The following is an 18170-nucleotide window of genomic DNA, read 5'->3' as shown; positions in this document are numbered from 1 at the left end:
CCTGCAGTGTGTATTCAGGGTCTGGTGAGTGGGGAATATCCTGCTGTGTGTATTCAGAGTCTGGTGAGTGGGGAATATCCTAGTGTGCATTCAGGGTCGGTGAGTGGGGAATATCCTGCTGTGTGTATTCAGGGTCAGTGAGTGGGGAATATCATGCTGTGTGTATTCAGGGTCCGGTGAATACGGAATATCCTACAGTGTGTATTCAGGGCCTGGTGAATACGGAATATCCTGCTGTGTGTATTCAGGGTCTGGTAAATAGGGAATATCCTACAGTGTGTATTCAGGGTCTGGTGAATATGGAATATCCTGCTGTGTGTATTCAGGGTCTGGTGAATACGGAATATCCTGCTGTGTGTATTCAGAGTCTGGTGAATACGGAATATCCTGCTGTGTGTATTCAGGGTCTGGTGAATACGGAATATCCTGCTGTGTGTATTCAGGGTCTGGTGAATACGGAATATCCTGCTGTGTGTATTCAGGGTCTGATGAATACAGAATATCCTGCTGTGTGTATTCAGAGTCTGGTGAATACGGAATATCCTGCTGTGTGTATTCAGGGTCGGTGAATACGGAATATCCTGCTGTGTGTATTCAGGGTCTGGTGAATAGGGAATATCCTATAGTGTGTATTCAGGGTCTGTCTCAGGGTCGGTGAATGGGGAATCCTAGTACGTATTCAGGATGAAAGGCGTGTAATTCAGGCACAGCTTGTGCTGCTTATAGGCACATGGATGTAGCTGTCCCATGCATGCTAGCTTGCTGTGATTTGTGTGGTGAAAGCTTAGCCAATTGCAAATGTGGAAATGACAGTTTCAAAACGATTACACAAAGTAAAACAGAATAGTTACTAATGCACACCAGTCAGCATCTGGAAAGAGCAAGATTTTGATATGTGATCCTTCATGAGAGCGGATTTGCAGTTCTAATAAATGGCCACACTCCCAAAATGTTAACTTTTCTTGTTTATACAGATGTTGACTGACCTGCTGTAAATTCCAGCACTTCCCGTCTTTATTTCAAGTTTTCAGTTTTTGCTTTTTATGTTTACACGACATGGACCATGGATAAAAACAGATATACTCGAGGGCAGGATAGAAATTACAGAGGCTCACAATGTCATCAGTGTATGCCAGCTTTGACCATGAGCCTCTCAGATCCAACAGCAATGTGCCAATATTACGCTGTCTAGAGCTGAGAAACACACGCTATTGGGATCACAAATTGGACAGAGACAGCTGCAGGGCAGGAGAACCTTACTTTTTAGGCTGGTGTCTTGTGCGGGTAGAGAACCACACAGGATTGTAAACAACCAACACAGCAAATACTGAGAATATTCAGGGGCAGGAATGGGAGTTAAGCAGGACAATTACCACCATAAAACAATGGGCCAGATGATCATTTTGGCTTTCAGAGGCTGAGCAGCACCACCAGCAGGAGCTGACTGGAATTACAGTCCTTAAAAGTTCACTCACATCCAAATTGCCATTTAGCACACCCAGCAGTTCAGGAAAATTACCCTTATATATCATTCAATGCAAACATCATTTCACAGAAAATAAACCGCACAAATGGAATCTACTTCACATATGCAACTATTTTCTATGTTTCTATGTAAAACAGCATTATTAAGGCATGGGTCCCATCGGGGAGTACAATCCAGTGGGACCTTTAACAGGGAATGTCTCGTGTAAGGTGCAAACATTTACAGATGTTACAAGTACAGTGGAACCATTTAAAGAGAATACAGGCAAGGTGCAATCATTGAGAGAGGATGTGATATTAGGAAGGATGGAATACTAGATTAAAAGATAAGACAGTAGATAAGCAATAGCAAGCATTTAAAGAAATAATTCATAATTTGCAGCAAATATACATTTTTTAAAGAATAAAAACCCAATGGGGCAAGTGGTCCAACCGTGGCTAACGAGAAGGTAATGATAGTATTAGATTAAAGGAAGAGGCTTAGAATGTTGCCAAAAAGAGTAAGCCTGAGGATCGAGGGGGGGTGAATTTTAGAATTCAGCAAAAGAGGATTAAGAAATTGATAGAGAGAAAAAATAGAATGAGAGTAAACTAGCAGGAGACAAAAAAATATGTAAAAGCTTCTATGGATATGTAAAAAGGAAGAGGTTCGCAAGTAAATATTGGAAGTAGAGACGGGAGAAATTATAATGGGAAATAAGGAAATGGCAAAGACATCAAACAAATATTTTGTATCTGTCTTCACGGAAGACAACACAAACCACATTCAGGAAATATGAGGAACTTAAATAAATTAGTATTAATAAAGAAATAGTACAGGTTGGACCTCTCTGGTCTGGGATTCTCTGGTCCGGGATCCTCTGGTCCAGAAACATCCGTGGTTCGGCTTCGGCATCCTGGCTCTATGATCAGTGCGCAACTGACGCTTTGCGTAAGTGGCATCCTGGTTTCCCGCGCTTACACAGGGAGAGAAGACGAGGCTTGAGTATCGCAGCCGGAGCTGGAGCGTGGCAGAGGCACTCAGGAGCCTGGGCACTGTCTACAGGTACCACGGTGTATGCCTAGGCTTGGTGTGTCCTCCTGTGGTTCGGAAAATTCTCTGTTCCAGCACCGGTCAGGTCCCGAGGGTGACGGACCAGAGGTCCGACCTGTACTGAAGAAAGTAATGAGACTAAAAGCCAACAAATCCCCTGGAAATGATGGCCTACATCCTCGGATTTTAAAAGAGGTGGCTGCAGAGATGTTGGACGCATTGGTTGTGATCCTCCAAAATTCCCTAGATTCTAGAACGGTCCCTGTGGATTGGAAGGTAGCAAATCTAACCTCACTATTAAAGAAAGGAGGGAGAGAGAAAACAGGAAATTATAGGCCAGTTAGCCTGACATCAGTAATAGGGAAAATGCTAGAATCTATTAGGGACATGGTAACAGGGCTTTTAGAAAATCATAATATGGTTGGGCAGAGTCAACACAGTTTTATGAAAGGGAAATAGTGTTTGACAAATCTAATGAAGTTTTCTGAGGTTGTAACTAGCAGAATAGATAAGGGGGAACCAGTGGATTTTCAGAAAGCATTCGATAAGGTGCCATAAAAGAGATTACACAAAATTACAGCTCATGGGATTGAGGGTAATATATTAGCATGGATTGAGGATTGGTCATCATACAGAAAACAGTCGGGATAAACGGGTCATTTTCAGGTTGACAGGCTGTAACTAGTGGGGTACCGCAAGGAGTGACCAATGGCTTCACCTTTCCCACCCCATCTCTTTTCTGCATATGGGTGATACTAGCAAAGGTAGCATTTATTACCCATCCATAGTTGCCCTGAAGTGGTGGTGTGTAGACCTTCTCCTTAAACTGCTGCAGTCCATTTGCTGAAGGTACACCCACAATGCTGTTAGGTAGGGAGTTCCAAATTTTGAATCAGAAATAATGAAGGAACTGCAATATATGTCCAAGTTAAAGATAGTGTGCGACTTGAAGGGGAATTTGGAGGTGATGATGTTGCTCTTGACCTTCACAGTGGTAGAGGTGGCAGGGGATAAGTTACTACAGTGCGCCCTGCAGATCGTACATAGTGCAACCAATGTGCTGTGACAGAGGGAGTGCATATCCAGCCCAGTGGCAAGGACACCGAATGAGCAAAATGCTTTGTATTGAATGGCCTCCACCAAATTAATCTAGGATTTAGAAGAGCTGTTCCTTTATATTGGGTACCATCCAGTCTGGCAGCAGAGCAGTACAGACACACAAGTTAAAGGAGTACGTACACAGTGACAAGATATATACCTATCGTGCAGCCAATCCTGAGTGCCAGTCCATAATTGTTCATCACAGAGCTAGACAGTGTGACAATGATTTTATGCATGAAGACCTTTGAAAATGTGAGTACACCATTGCAAGTTGCAGTTGGAATTTGTGCCTTGCTGGAGTATGGATATGTATGAGATCCAATGACAAAGCTCTACAGTTGGGTGAAGACTTGGTTTGGGCATGCAGAGGCTTTTGAACAAATATTGTGTGTCAGTCTTCACAGTAGAAGACACAAAGCATCCCAAAAATTGATAACCAAGGGGATATTGGGATGGGGGAAACTTAAAACAATCACGAGAGAAAAAGTACTAGGCAAACTAATGTTTGGACTAAAAGGTGGACAAGTCCCCTGGACCTGATGGCCTGCACCCTAGCATCTTAAAAGAAGTTGCTGCAGAGATAGTGGATGCATTGGTTACAGTAACATAAGAAATAGGAGCAGGAGTAGGCCATTTGGCCTGTCCGCCATTTAATAAGATCATGGCTGATCTGATCTTGGGCTCAGCCTCACTTCCCTGCCCGCTCCCCATACCCCTTGACTCCCTTATTGCTCAAAAATCTGTCTATCTCTGCCTTAAATATATTCAATGACCCAGCCTCCACAGCTCTCTGGGGCAGAGAATTCCATAGATTTACAACCCTCGAGAGGAAATTCCTCATCTCAGTTCTGAATGGGCGGCCCCTTATTCTTAAACTATGCCCCCTAGTTCTAGATTCCCCTATGAGTGGAAACATCCTCTCTGCATCTACCTTGTCGAGCCCCCTCCGAATTTTAAATGTTTCAGTAAGATCACTGTTCATTCTTCTAAACTCCAATGCGTATAGGCCCAACCTTTCTTCATAAGTCAATACCTTCATCTCAGGAATCAACCTAATGAACCTTCGCTGAACTGCCGCCAATGCAAGTATATCCCCTTAAATAAGGAGATTAAAACTGTACGCAGTACTCTAGGTGTGGTCTCACCAATATCCTGTACAGTTGTAGCAGGGCTTCCCTGCTTTTATAATCCATTCCCCTTGCAATAAAGGCCAACATTCCATTTGCCTTCCTGATTACTTGTTGTACCTGCATACTAACTTTTAGTGTTTCATGCACAAGGACCCGCAGGTCCCTCTGTACTGAAGCATTTTGTAATCTCTCTCCTTTTAAATAATAATTTACTTTTTAATTTTTCCTGCCAAAGTGGATAACCTCACACTTTCCCACATTATACTCCATCTGCCAAATGTTTGCCCACTAACTTAGCCTATCTATATCTCTTTGTAGATTCTGTGTGTCCTCCTCACAACTTGCTTTTCCACTCATCTTTGTATCATTAGCAAACTTGGCTACATTACACTTGGTCCCTTCACCCAAGTCATTAATATAGATTGTAAATAGTTGAGGCCCCAGCATTGATCCCTGCGGCTCCCCACCAATTACCATTTTCCAACCGGAAAATGACCCATTTATCCCGACACTTTGTTTTCTGTTAGTTAGCCAATCCTCTATCCATGCTAATATATTACCCCCAACCCTGTGAGCTCTTATCGCTTGCAGTAACCTTTTATGTGGCACCTTATCGAATGCCTTCTGGAAATCCAAATGCACCACATCCACTAGTTCCCCTTTATCCACCCTGCTCGTTACATCCTCAAAGAATTCCAGCATATTTGTCAAACATGATTTCCCTTTCATAAAACCATGCTGACTCTGCTTGATTGAATTATACTTTTCCAAATGGCCTGCTACTGCTTCCTTAATAATGGACTCCAGCATTTTCCCAATGACCGATGTTAGGCTAACTAGGTTTTCTAATCCGCTGGGACCTCTCCATACTCCAGGGTATTTTGGTAGATTGCAACCAATGCATCCACCATCTCTGCAGCCACCTCTTTTTAAGACCCAACATTTTAATCTACCAAAATTCCCTGGAGAGTTTCCAAATGAAGGAGTATAAAAGTAGGGAAGTCCTACTACAACTGTACAGGGAGTTGGTGAGACCACAGCTGGAGTACTGAGTACAGTTTTGGTCTCCTTATTTAAGGAGGGATATACTTGCATTGGAGGCAGTTCAGAGAAGGTTTACGAGGTTGATTCCTGAGATGAAGGGGTTGTCGTATGAAGAAAGGTAGAGCAGGTTGAGCCTATACTCATTGGAGTTTAGAAGACTGAGGTGTGATCTTATTGAAACGTGCAAGATTCTAAGGGTAGATGCAGAGAGGATGTTTCCCCTCATGGAGGAATCTAGAACTAGGGGGAATAGTTTCAGAATAAGTTACAACGGAAATGAAGGGATTTCTTCTCTGAGGGTCGTGAATCTTCAGAACTCTCTACCCCGGAGAGCTGTGGAGGCTGGGTCATTGAATTTATTTAAGGTGGAGATAGGCAGATTTTTGAATGATAGGGGCGTCAAGGATTATGGGGAGTGGACAGGGAAGTGGAGTTGAGGCCAAGATCAGATCAGCCATGATATTACTGAACGGCAGAGCAGGCTCAAGGGGCCAAATGGCCTACTCCTGCTCCTATTTCTTATATTCTTATGCAGTAAATGTGGAATAGATTGATGGGCCACAGCTTGCAGTATGTCATCCACCCAATGGTCTGTAAAACTTAGTGCAACCTTGAGATGTGTACCCTACTCTTCTGGGTGGGTCTCAATATTTTATTAGTTTTCCAAAAATGGACCACTCCATCCTCTTCCACGGTGTTTCTTCTGTGCCTAAATTTCAAAGTAATTAATTATCTGTAAACCACTTTGGGATGTCCTGAGGTTGTGAATAACATTATATAAATGCAAGTCCTTTCTTTCTAACTTCATGGTTCTCCATGACATTGCTCCACTCCCCCTTGTCTACCACTACTGTACACACACCGCCACTCTTCCTATGCATCCTCTTTTCATTTAGTTCCATATGGGGCAGCAGTTTCTGGCACTCTAACATCTAAGCCACTTTCCATTTCCACCTGTTGCCCCACCTTCAAAGGCCTCCTTATAAAATGACAGAAATCACAGCACAGAAACAGGCTGTTCGGCCCACCCCGTCAGTATGGTGTTTATCCTCCATACAAGCAGTATCCTGGATCCCATGTGCCCACTCTGTTCCCATCACTTCACCCCCTTTTCCTTCATCCACCTAACTAACCTATTCTTAGTTAGCATGGTCTCGATTTCAATCACTAACTCTAGCAGTACATTCTACAGCCCAATAACCAACCCTATGCACACATTATCTGTGTAGAAGTGTTTCCTAATTGCACTCCTGAAGAGTCTGGCTCTAATTTTTAAGACTATGCCACCCTAGCCCTGGACTCTTCAAGCAGCAGAAATAGTTTCTCTAACTTAAATCTCTTGCATTTAGTCATACGTCACATCATTCTCGAATCCTACTTCTTCCATCTGGCTTTTAGTCATCATCCCTAATCCTCTCCTATTCCTTTATGAAGAGGTTTGGGATATTTTATGTTGAAGACTCTATATAGCTGCATATGGTTGTTGCTACCCCACACTATCTTGCCATTTAAAGTGACGAGTTAACCATTATAGGAACATGAGTAGGCCATATAGCCCCTCCAGCCTGTTCCACCATTCAATTAGATCATGGCTGATCTGTGACTTAACACCATAATACCAGTCTTTGGCCCATATCCCTTGGTTAACAAAAAGCTATCAATTTCAGCTTTAAAATTAATTGATCTAGCATCAATTGCCTTTTGCAAAGAGTGTTCGAAACTGCTACCACCCTTTGTGTGTAGAGGAGTTTCCTAATTTCACTCCTGAAAAGCCTGGTTCTAATTTTTAAGATTATGCTCCCTAGCTCTAGACTCTCCAACTAGCGGAAATAGTTTCTCTCTATCTACCCTATCCATTCCCCTTCATAGCTTGAAAACTTCCATCAGATCGCCCCTTAACATAGAAACATAGAAAATAGGTGCAGGAGTAGGCCATTCGGCCCTTCTAGCCTGCACCGCCATTCAATGAGTTCATGGCTGAACATTCAACTTCAGTACCCCATTCCTGCTTTCTCGCCATACCCCTTGATCCCCCTAGCAGTAAGGACCTCATCTAACTCCTTTTTGAATATATTTAGTGAATTGACCTCAACAACTTTCTGTGGTAGAGAATTCCACAGGTTCACCACTCTCTGGGTGAAGAAGTTCCTCCGCATCTCGGTCCTAAATGGCTTACCCCTTATCCTTAGACTGTGACCCCTGGTTCTGGACTTCCCCAACATTGGGAACATTCTTCCTGCATCTAACCTGTCTAACCCCGTCAGAATTTTATATGTTTCTATGAGGTCCCCTCTCATTCTTCTGAACTCCAGTGAATACAAGCCCAGTTGATCCAGTCTTTCTTGATAGGTCAGTCCCGCCATCCCGGGAATCAGTCTGGTGAACCTTCGCTGCACTCCCTCAATAGCAAGAATGTCCTTCCTCAGGTTAGGAGACCAAAACTGTACACAATACTCCAGGTGTGGCCTCACCAATGCCCTGTACAACTGTAGCAACACCTCCCTGCCCCTGTACTCAAATCCCCTTGCTATGAAGGCCAACATGCCATTTGCTTTCTTAACCGCCTGCTGCACCTGCATGCCAACCTTCAATGACTGATGTACCATGACACCCAGGTCTCTTTGCACCTCCCCTTTTCTAAGGAATTCTAGTTTGTATAATTTCTCTTCGTAATTTAACCCTTGGAGTCCAGGTATCATTCTGCTTCCAAGGCCAGTATATCCTTCCTAAGGCTTGGTGCCCAGAACTGCTCACAGTACTCCAAGTGTGGTCTAACCAGGGTTTTGTGCAGCTGCAGCATAACTTCTACCCCCCCCCTAGATATAAAGGCCAGCGTTCCATCAGCCCTTTAGATTATTTACTGTACCTGTCCATGACATTTTAATTATCTATGTACCTGGACGCTGCTGCTCAGCCAATTTCCAAACCAGGTCAATAACTCGCCCTCAGTTCCATGAGCTTCAACCTTCGTTAACAGTCTCTTATGTGGGACTTCATCAAATGCCTTCTGGAAGTCCACATAAATAACATCCATAGATATTCCTCTGTCTATTACTTTAGGTCACCTCTTCAAAAAATTCAATCAGGTTCAGCAGGCATGACCTACCTTTCTCAAATCCATGTTGGCTCTCTGATTAGCTGAAAAATTAAGGTGTTCAGTCACCCTATCCCTAATTATAGATCCTACTAATTTCTAGTATTTCATAGATTCACCTATGTAATCCTATGACATGCCCAATTTTCCAATCTAAAGGAACGGTTCCGAATCGAGAGAACTTTGGAAGATTATAGTTCGGGCATCTGCAATGTGCTCACCTTGAAAACCCTGGGATGGAAACCATCTGGTCCTGGGGATTTGTCACTCCTTAGTGCCATTATTTTCTTCACATTAATTTTGGCAAGTCCCTGTCCCTGATTCAATATTAGTTTCCTTGGGATGTCCGGCACGCTATCCTCTTCCGCTACGGAGTCATTATTCAAACATGTCCACCATTTCCTTACCTTGGACAATATCGGCAGCATCAGTTTAAGGGCCCAACGTTGCTCCTGACCACCCTCTTTTTCCCATATAATTGTTAAAAATTGCATTGATTTTAATATTTCTTTCAAGTTTATTTTCTTACTTCCTTTTGTAGCTCTTGCTAGTTGTTTTGTCACCTTTCCCAATCGCCAGGATGTGCACTTTTGTATGCTTTTTCTTTTAGTTTTATTTTTTCTTTTACCTCTAGTCATCCATGGCTTTTTTGGCAAGCAGAGCTCTTGTCCCTTAGGAGTAGAAACTGGTTCAGTATCACATTAAATTCTTTTTAAACACCTCCCACCTGATCTTGTCGTTTTATCCATTAACAGATTGGGGGGCCAATCAAGTGGGCTGCTTTGTCCTGAATAATGTCGAGCTTCTAGAGTGTTGTTGGAGCTGCACTCATCCAGGTAAGTGGAGAGTATTCCATCACACTCCTGACTTATGCCTTGTAGGTGGTGAAAGGCTATTGCATTTTTGGAGCCCTAAATCACACGGTCTTGACTGTAAGGTAACTGATGGTACAAAGGATTTGCGCAACTGAATGATGCGGAAGCAGATATATTCTGGAGCTGGTCAGTCAGCCCGAGGGTTTTCCCAGATGTTTTACGACGACGTGTTTTGGCAGATTATTGTTATTAAGCAGTGTTATTAGCTGTTATATGGAGGTAGCAGCTGCAGTTGGAAGTTAGTCAGTGTTTCGCCCACAATCCCCAGTAGGCAAGATCAGCAGACCTGTTGTCCTAGCTGGCAGATTGCTGCACCAATAAGCAGTTTTGCCATTGCAGCTTTCTGTAACATGCCTAGCCTTTCGGTGAAGGTCCAGGTGTTTCTACGACATCATGATGTAGTTCGGCGAGTCCCATGTTTTATCTTATCTTCCTTTCTCCAGATTTCAAATCCTCAGTGTCATGCATGCGAGCGAGCACTCTGATCCAGAGGCAAAAGGCAATAACTTCATCAATCACAATTCTCCCTCGCATCCAATCCTGTCCTCACCCAACATCCACTGTGCAGCAGGAACCACAGAGCAGTGATCAGGAGTAGAAACCCAGCTGATTTTTGCTCCATTCCTGTCGGGAGATCTAACTCCACACAGACCAGGGAGCAAGCATGGGAGCTTCAGAGTTTATAATGGCTCAGCTACCCGCTGAATCAACTTACTGAGTCTCAGGGTGAACCCTCATTTTCTCAGTTAACTGGCTTCCTCTTCTCTTTCCCCCTTGTTTTTTCTATTTTTGCCCTCAATCCTGGTCTCTCCCCATCTTTTGGAGTTTCTGCATCCTCAATCTGTTGCTCCTTTGCTCCCATCTTCCCAATCTTACTTTTCTGTCTGCCGTTTTCAACCTCATCCCGCCCCCTCACCCGCCTCTTACTGAATCTTGTCCTTCAGTCTCCTTCTCCCTGCCACCTCTGGTTTCTTTATCCTGAGTGCTCCCCACACCATTTCTACTGCTCACTTTACATAATAGCAGTTGCACACATCTCCTCTTTAATGACCAAAACAAGTGGACCATCTCCAAGATTACTAGACTTTTGTCTTTTGACTGGAATGCCAAACACCAGCTAGAACCTAGTTTGATAATTTAGACAGAGGTGGCATTAATTTGTAAATCAGTTTCACATTTTCAGGAAGCACACTCATCTCCTGCACATTTAAAAAGACACGATGGATATCACATGAATCTTTCTCCGTGCAAATTAAATTTTGGTGTCAGCCTTGGCTCAGTGGTAGCAGTCTTGCCTCGGACTCAAAGTTGTGGGTTCAAGTCCCACACCAGGACCAGTGCAGTACCAAGGGAATGTCCAAGGTGCCTTCTTTTGGATGAGATGCCCGTCCTCACAGATAGATGTAAAAGATCCCATGGCTATTGGAAGAGTAGGGAATATGTTCTGATGCCCAGGATAGTATTTATGTCTCAATCACCACAACAGATTATCTGGTCATATATCTCATTGCTTTTTGTGGAACCTTGCTGTGCACAAATTGGCTGCTGGGTTTCCTACATTACAATAGTGATTACACTTTAAAAAAAAAAAACAATTTCATTGGGTGTGAAGCGCTTCAGGCATCCCAAGGTCTTGAAAGTGCCAAACAAGTGCAAATTCCTGCTTTCTTTTCCATTGTTTTCCAGAATCTCTTCCCTGTACCTTTAGGACAATGTCAACCAAAACTTATGAATTTAGCAAATACAAATATGCATTTGTTAACTTTAAATAATTAGCCAAAAGATTAAACACAACTTGAGAAAATTGAATAAAGGATTAATAAGACTTGCCTGTTGGGCACGAAAAAGAACAGCATTCAACAGATAAAAGTAAGCTAAGAGTATATAACACCCAAACCAGTGAGTGGATCGAATCCAACAGACAGAGCAGTAGACTTGAGAGACTTCAGGCTTCATTGAATATAGATCTATGTACCACACAAAGTGTCAGTGAGTACAGACAGAATATAAAACCACAAGTAATACAGACACACTCCAGTCCACAGTTTGCGCCAATTGGGTCTTCTTTAAGATTGGATAGTGGAAAATCGTGTGGGGAATCAGAAGAGCTAAGTTGGGACAAATGGAAGCCTAGTAATGTCTCCACACCCTCGGATGAGGCTGGTGGAGCTTCTCCTCTTTTTATGTTGTCAGATTTTCCCGAACTGTGGGACCCTAAGGGACCCCAATGTTCCTACAGAAACAGCCTTTGTAAAATTATCAAAATATATTTATAATTTACACTGAACAGCCATCAAAATATATCTACAATTCATATTAGGAGTTGCATTAATTTAAGATTCTTTCAATCATCAACATGGACCAGTAACTGGCCAAGGGAAAGGAGACGTTGTGAATGCTTTGCTGTGCATTCAAAGGTCTGGAGCAATGAAGTATAATTAGTTTGTGAAAATGTGACAAGCAGTCGCACTAATAAAGTTATGAGAAGTAAAACCGAAATGAACAGGTTTCTACCCCAAAATTGTTCACAATTCAAGGAAATTATCACTCCCCAGTATATTTGTACCAAAGTATACAAGATAGGTGATCCTGCAACGGCTCGGTGGGTCAAATCAGTGGACAACACTGCTCATATGTTTATATAATGTACTGAGCCACACAGGTCATGACGGTCCCAAGTTTAACCCATGTAGAGTTAGGTGATGTCAGCTGGGACAGCAGTGGGACTCTGCAGGTTGGGCAAGGATAAAAGCACAGGGCTCCTGCTCCTCATCACTGACCACCCCTGCTGCATGTGATGGATTGGCAAGGTCATCAGGTTTGATGCCTATATGCCCAAATAGCTTTAATGACGCTCACTGTATAGGTTCACAACTGAACAGCTATGCGTAAGATACCAGAGGACTGCAGGTGCAGTGAAACAGTACCCCAGTGTGAGCGAGCATGGATTGTAAACCAATAGCACTGTTGAAATGGGCAGCAAATTAGTGATGCTAAATTAAAGACAAGACCAGTGTCTTTACTGTTCTCTGTATTTTGTTGCTGTGATAATTGTACAGAACATGCAGTTAAACCAATTCCTCATGAAACCAGCATGTACCATCAGAAGCCAAAGGCTATCCCTGCTTCTTAGAAAGTTAAATGATTTACACAAACACAGCTCTGGGATCTGCATTATACCATGATTTCACATAAAAAGCAAACCAGTGAGTCATAGGCCTCTCATCTGTCCCGATCCCATTATAATATTGCTGTAGCAGAGTCTGTCTCAACACAGATGAGAAAAACTGCCCAATTTCCAAATATGGAGCTGTGCACCAAGAAAAAACCTCCGAAAAGGAAAGAATGAAAGACAGAGCGACTCTGATATCCATGGAAGGTTCAGAGATATTCTGCAATATTGGCCGCATTACATTATTCAGCCTGCAAGATATCCTTATTTATAACGAATATTTAAGGCAATGAACACCAGATCTGACTTTTACAAAGGCCGGGGAGACTTTTTTTTTTACTTACCCATTTTATGACACGTGCAGCCAAAGAATGTGTATGATCATACACTCAACTGAAAACAGAATGCTTTTTTGTTTGAAGCTAAATAGGGAGAGTGATAGTTAGTTTGGCTGATAGATGCAAGTCCTGCACAGTGCATGTTAGAGAGCATTTGGTTACTCACGATGATATCATGCTGTCCAAACACAGGCATTTCCCAGAGCGACTGGTTGGTGAACTTGTTGAAGTAATATGGCCTGTTTTCTCTCCTACTCCAACACTTCGACCATCCTGCCTGAACCAGCTCATCTGAAAATACCATAATCAAAATTCTGCTCAGGTTTAAATAAATTACACACATACACATGTTCTGTCAATGACACATGAACGCCTCCAGACTAAATCCACCTTAGCCACAGCTCAGTCAGAACTGAGGCAAGGCATCTTGGCTCTACAAAGTTAGCTTAAGAGTATGTGGCAGCAGCACTGAGGGGGATGAGAGAGTTCTCTCTCCACTAGAGACCTGATTGGTACTGTAGATTAGACATGTCCCTATCACTGATTCAGAATAAACAAACGGGATTAAAGATTTCTATCACTGGTGTATAGAAATCCCCTTTAGTCAATGTTTCTCTACCTTTTCATGAAGGAAACATTAAAATGTGCCTGGGCAATTTAGAGATTTATTTTTCCTCAGTTTTTTTTTTTTTAAAAACCTTCTTTTCCCCCACCTCCACCCACCCCTCCCCTGGTGACTCTTGGGCTGGTTTCAGAAGATGAGATGCTGGACAGCGAATGTCAGCAGGTACTAGACCGTGGTTGGCTGAACGTATTCTCACCCCACATGCAGACAGGAGTGGGGTGCCTGGCCCTTTCCCTTCCCACTAACCCAGGGGCACAAACCCAATTGTAATACCGCTAACAGCTTCTTGGCCGAGATCACCTAACTGCACATCACTGGGAACTCCTGAGCCGTGTGGCTCACAGCTTGTCACGTCAAATTGCTGAGCCAGCGAGGGAGCTGTACCCAGATAACCTTTGATCAACCGCACTTTCCCACCATATATTTAACACCGATCATTAACTGTACAACCTTACTGACAATATATGGATGAAAGCGTAGGAAATTCTCTCCCTCCCTAATTCAGGAGGTTTCATTTCACACAGATACAGGTTGGACAGACTAAACATTTGCATGGGATGGAAGCTGCATTATAACAAAGCTTGTGGGAAAGGGAGATTTAAAAATAGTTATGGTACAGTATCAAACCAAACCCAAACAGTTCCTGATACTACCTGAAAAAAAACGCTCACACATAGTATGTCTCCTTCACTGAACGGTCTGCCAAGATTCAGCAATATCCATTTATATTGCACCATCAGAAAAAAGCAAGAACACCCATCAACACTCCTTGCAGTGTGGAGATCTGGTTAATACCAGTGCATTTGGAGAGTATCTGATGTTTTGCCATCTCCATCTAATTGGTTGGTCATTTACTGATACCATTAAATATATACACAAGTGGGGTATGTCACCAACCTGTAAGTGATCAATATCTGCTTTTTATCTGACCAGTTTTGGAACAAGTTGTTTATTGACAGCAATCAAATGGCTGCTTTACTGAGGGTTATAGGGGCAAGAGTCCATCACTCAGATACACCAGGTGAGAAAATTCATGAAGAAATAATGGCAGTGCTCCAAGCACATTCTTCGAAGCTTTTGGTAATCACTGAAAGGTTGCCAGATTATGCATTAAGAGGAGTCCACTGCACAGAATGTGACAATGTTCAAGAAATTGGTGAAATTATTAGGTGTTTTACAAAGTTTAAACAATATATGAGAGAACTGACATGTGGTCTGAAACATGTCAGAAGCAGAATTGACTCAAGGAACAGTGGTGTATAGAAATGGTAGAGGTGAGGATAAATGAAGGCACGTCGAAAGCCCCAAAAATGTGGGCTTTACAGGAAGACTAACCGCACCAATAAAGACTATTGCCCAATAGTCCACGAGAGTTCTCCCAGTGTCCTGGCCAATATTTATTCCTCAACCAACATCACTAAAACAGATAACTCAATCATTTGTCTCAATATTCAGAGATTTAGGTGTCCTCAAACAAGAAACAGATTTAGCATGTAGATACAGCAAGCAATTAGGAAGGCAAATGGCATGTTGGGCTTTATTCCAAAGGGGTTAGAGTACAAGAGTAACAAAGTCTTGCTATAATTGTACAGGGCTGTGGCGAGACCACACCTGGAGTACTGTACACAGTTTTGGTCTCCTTACCCGAGAAAGGACATACATCTCTTAGAGGTGGTGCAACAAAAGTTCACTAGATTGATCCCTGGGATGAGAGGGTTGTCCTACAAGGAGAGTGGATTGGGCCTATACTCTCTGGAGTTTAGAAGAATGAGAGGTGATCTCATTGAAAGATAAAAGATTATGAGGGGGATTGACAGGATAGATGCTGAGAGTTTGTTTCCCCCTGGCTGGAGAGTCTAGAACTAGGCGGCACAATCTCAGGATAAGAGTCGACCATTTAAGACGGAGATTAGGAGGAATTTCTTCACTCAGAGGGTTGTGAATCTTTGAAATTCTCTACCTCAAGTGGCTGTGGATGCCCGATCATTTGAGTATATTCAAGACCGAGACAGATCAATTTTTGGACTCTAGGAGAACAAATAATGTGAGGATCGGGCAGGAAGTGGAGTTGAGGTTGAAGATCAGCCATGATCTGATTGAATCAAAGTGCCTACTCTCTCCTAATTCTTGTGTTATGTTCTTGCTGGTTGTGGGACCTGGCTGCGCCCAAGTATAAATTAGGAAATTAGAGGTGCATGTAAGAAGGGTAATACAGTAATCATTGGGGACTTTAATCTACATATAGACTCGACAAATCAAATATGCAGTAATAGTGTAGAGGACGAATTCATGGAATGTATACAAGATGGTTTTCTAGATTAGTACGTTGAGGAACCAACTAGGGACATTTTAAGATCTAGTATTGTGCAATGAGAAAGGGTTAATTAATAACCTTGCAGTAAAGGGGCCTTTAGGGAAGAGTGACCATAATATGATAGAATTTTATATTGAGTTTGAAAGTGATTTAGTTAATCCGAAACTAGGGTCAAAAATCTAAACAAAGGAAACTATGTAGGTATGAGGGGCGAGTTGGCCAAGGTAGATTGGGAAACTACATTAAAAGATATGATAGACAAGCAATGGCGAGCATTTAAAGAATTAATACATAATTTACAACAAACATTCCTTTAAGGCACAAAAACCTCACAGGAAAAGTGGTCCAACTGTGTCTAACAAGAGAAGTTAAAGATAGTATTAGATCAAAGGAATGTTGCCAAAAAGAGCGGCAACCCTGAAGATTGCAAGGATTTTAGAATTCAGCAAAGGAGGACCAAGAAATTGTTAAAAGGGAAAATAGAATGAGGTATGTAAAATGGAAAAGATTAGCGAAAGTAAATGTGGGCCCCTTTAGAAGACAGGAGATGCTTCTTTTCACAGAATAGTAGACCTCTGAAACCAGCTGCCCTCTCATGTGGTGGATGCAGACTCGCTGAATTCCTTCAAGCAAAAGTTGGATTTGTTTCTGGCTGCGGCGGAGATGAAGGTAATGAAGGTAGGTACTGCAAGGAATTTAATGGCCAGAGTGATCTCCTGGGCTAGCTTCGATCGCCTAGATGGGTTGGAGAGGAATTTCCCAGATTTTCCCCCCAAATTGGCCTGGGTTTTTTTTTTAATCTGTTTTTTTTTGCCTCTCCCAGGAGATCACATGGTCACAAGGTTTCGGGTGAGGTGGAGTGTATATGTTGTGATCCACAAGGTATCGCAATTGTTAGGGACAGGCTTGATGGACCAGAGGGTCTTTACCTGTGTCACTGTTTGTATGTTCAGACTGAGACAGGAGAAATTATAATGGAGAATAAGGAAATGGCAAAGAAATTAAACAAATACTTTGTGTCTGTCTTCACAGAAGACGACACGAAAAACCTCCCGGAAATAGTGGAGTATCAGGGGTCTGGCAAGAATGACAAACTGAAAGAAATTAGTATTATTTTTTAAATTGTACTGGAGAAATTAATGGGACTGAAAGCCAGTAACTCCCCTGGACCCGCTGGCCCACATCCTCGGGTTTTGAAAGAGGTGGCTAGAGATAGTGGATGCATTGGTCGTCATCTTCCAAAATTCCATAATTCTAGAACAGTCGTAGAGAAAATGCTAGAATCTATTACTAAGGATGTGGTTACAGGGCACTTAGAAAATAATAACAAGATTGGGCAGAGTCAACACGAATTTATGAAAGGGAAATCATGTTTGACAAATCTGTTGAGTTTTTTGAGGTTGTAACTAGCAGAATAGATAAGGGGGAACCAGTGGATGTGGTGTATTTGGATTTTCAGAAGGCATTCGATAAGGTGCCACACAAGAGGTTATTAAACAAATACAGGGTTCAAGGGATTGGGGTAATATACTAGCATGGAGTGAGGATTGGTTAACGGACAGAAAACAGAGAGTAGGAATAAACGGGTCATTTTCGGGTTGGCAGGCTGTAACCAGTGGGGTACCACAAGCATCGGTGCTTGGGCCCCGAGCTATTCACAATCTATATCAATGATTTGGATGAGGGGACCAAATGTAATATATCCAAGTTTGCTGATGATACAAAGCTAGGTGGGAATGGAAGTTGTGAGGAGGATGCAAAGAGACTTCAAGGGGATATGGACAGGCTAAGTGAGTGGGCAAGAACACGGCAAATGGAATATAATGTGGGGAAATGTGAAGTTATCCACTTTGGTAGGAAAAATAAAAAAGCAGAGTATTTTTTTTAAATGGTGAGAGATTGGGAAATGTTGGTGTTCAGAGGGAACTGGGTGTCCTTGTACACAAATCACTGAAAATT

General features: G+C 42.5%; 1 protein-coding gene across 5 annotated transcripts in view; it reads right to left on the bottom strand.

The window, feature by feature from the left end:
* pcif1 (phosphorylated CTD interacting factor 1) overlaps positions 1-18170 on the bottom strand; it is a 408646-nt gene that overhangs the window by 366044 nt on the left and 24432 nt on the right. For all 5 annotated transcript variants that reach the window (XR_011596083.1, XM_070895912.1, XM_070895915.1 and 2 more), the window contains one exon: positions 13439-13563. Coding sequence is in view for 4 of the 5 variants with exons in the window: in XM_070895912.1 (XP_070752013.1) it covers positions 13439-13563 (125 nt within the window). In the remaining variant the exon portion in view is untranslated. The remainder of the gene's footprint in view (positions 1-13438; positions 13564-18170) is intronic.

This window comes from Pristiophorus japonicus, chromosome 12, assembly GCF_044704955.1.
Source record: "Pristiophorus japonicus isolate sPriJap1 chromosome 12, sPriJap1.hap1, whole genome shotgun sequence".
NCBI classification, from domain to species: Eukaryota; Metazoa; Chordata; class Chondrichthyes; family Pristiophoridae; genus Pristiophorus; species Pristiophorus japonicus.
This window is presented reverse-complemented; position numbering and strand designations above follow the sequence as displayed.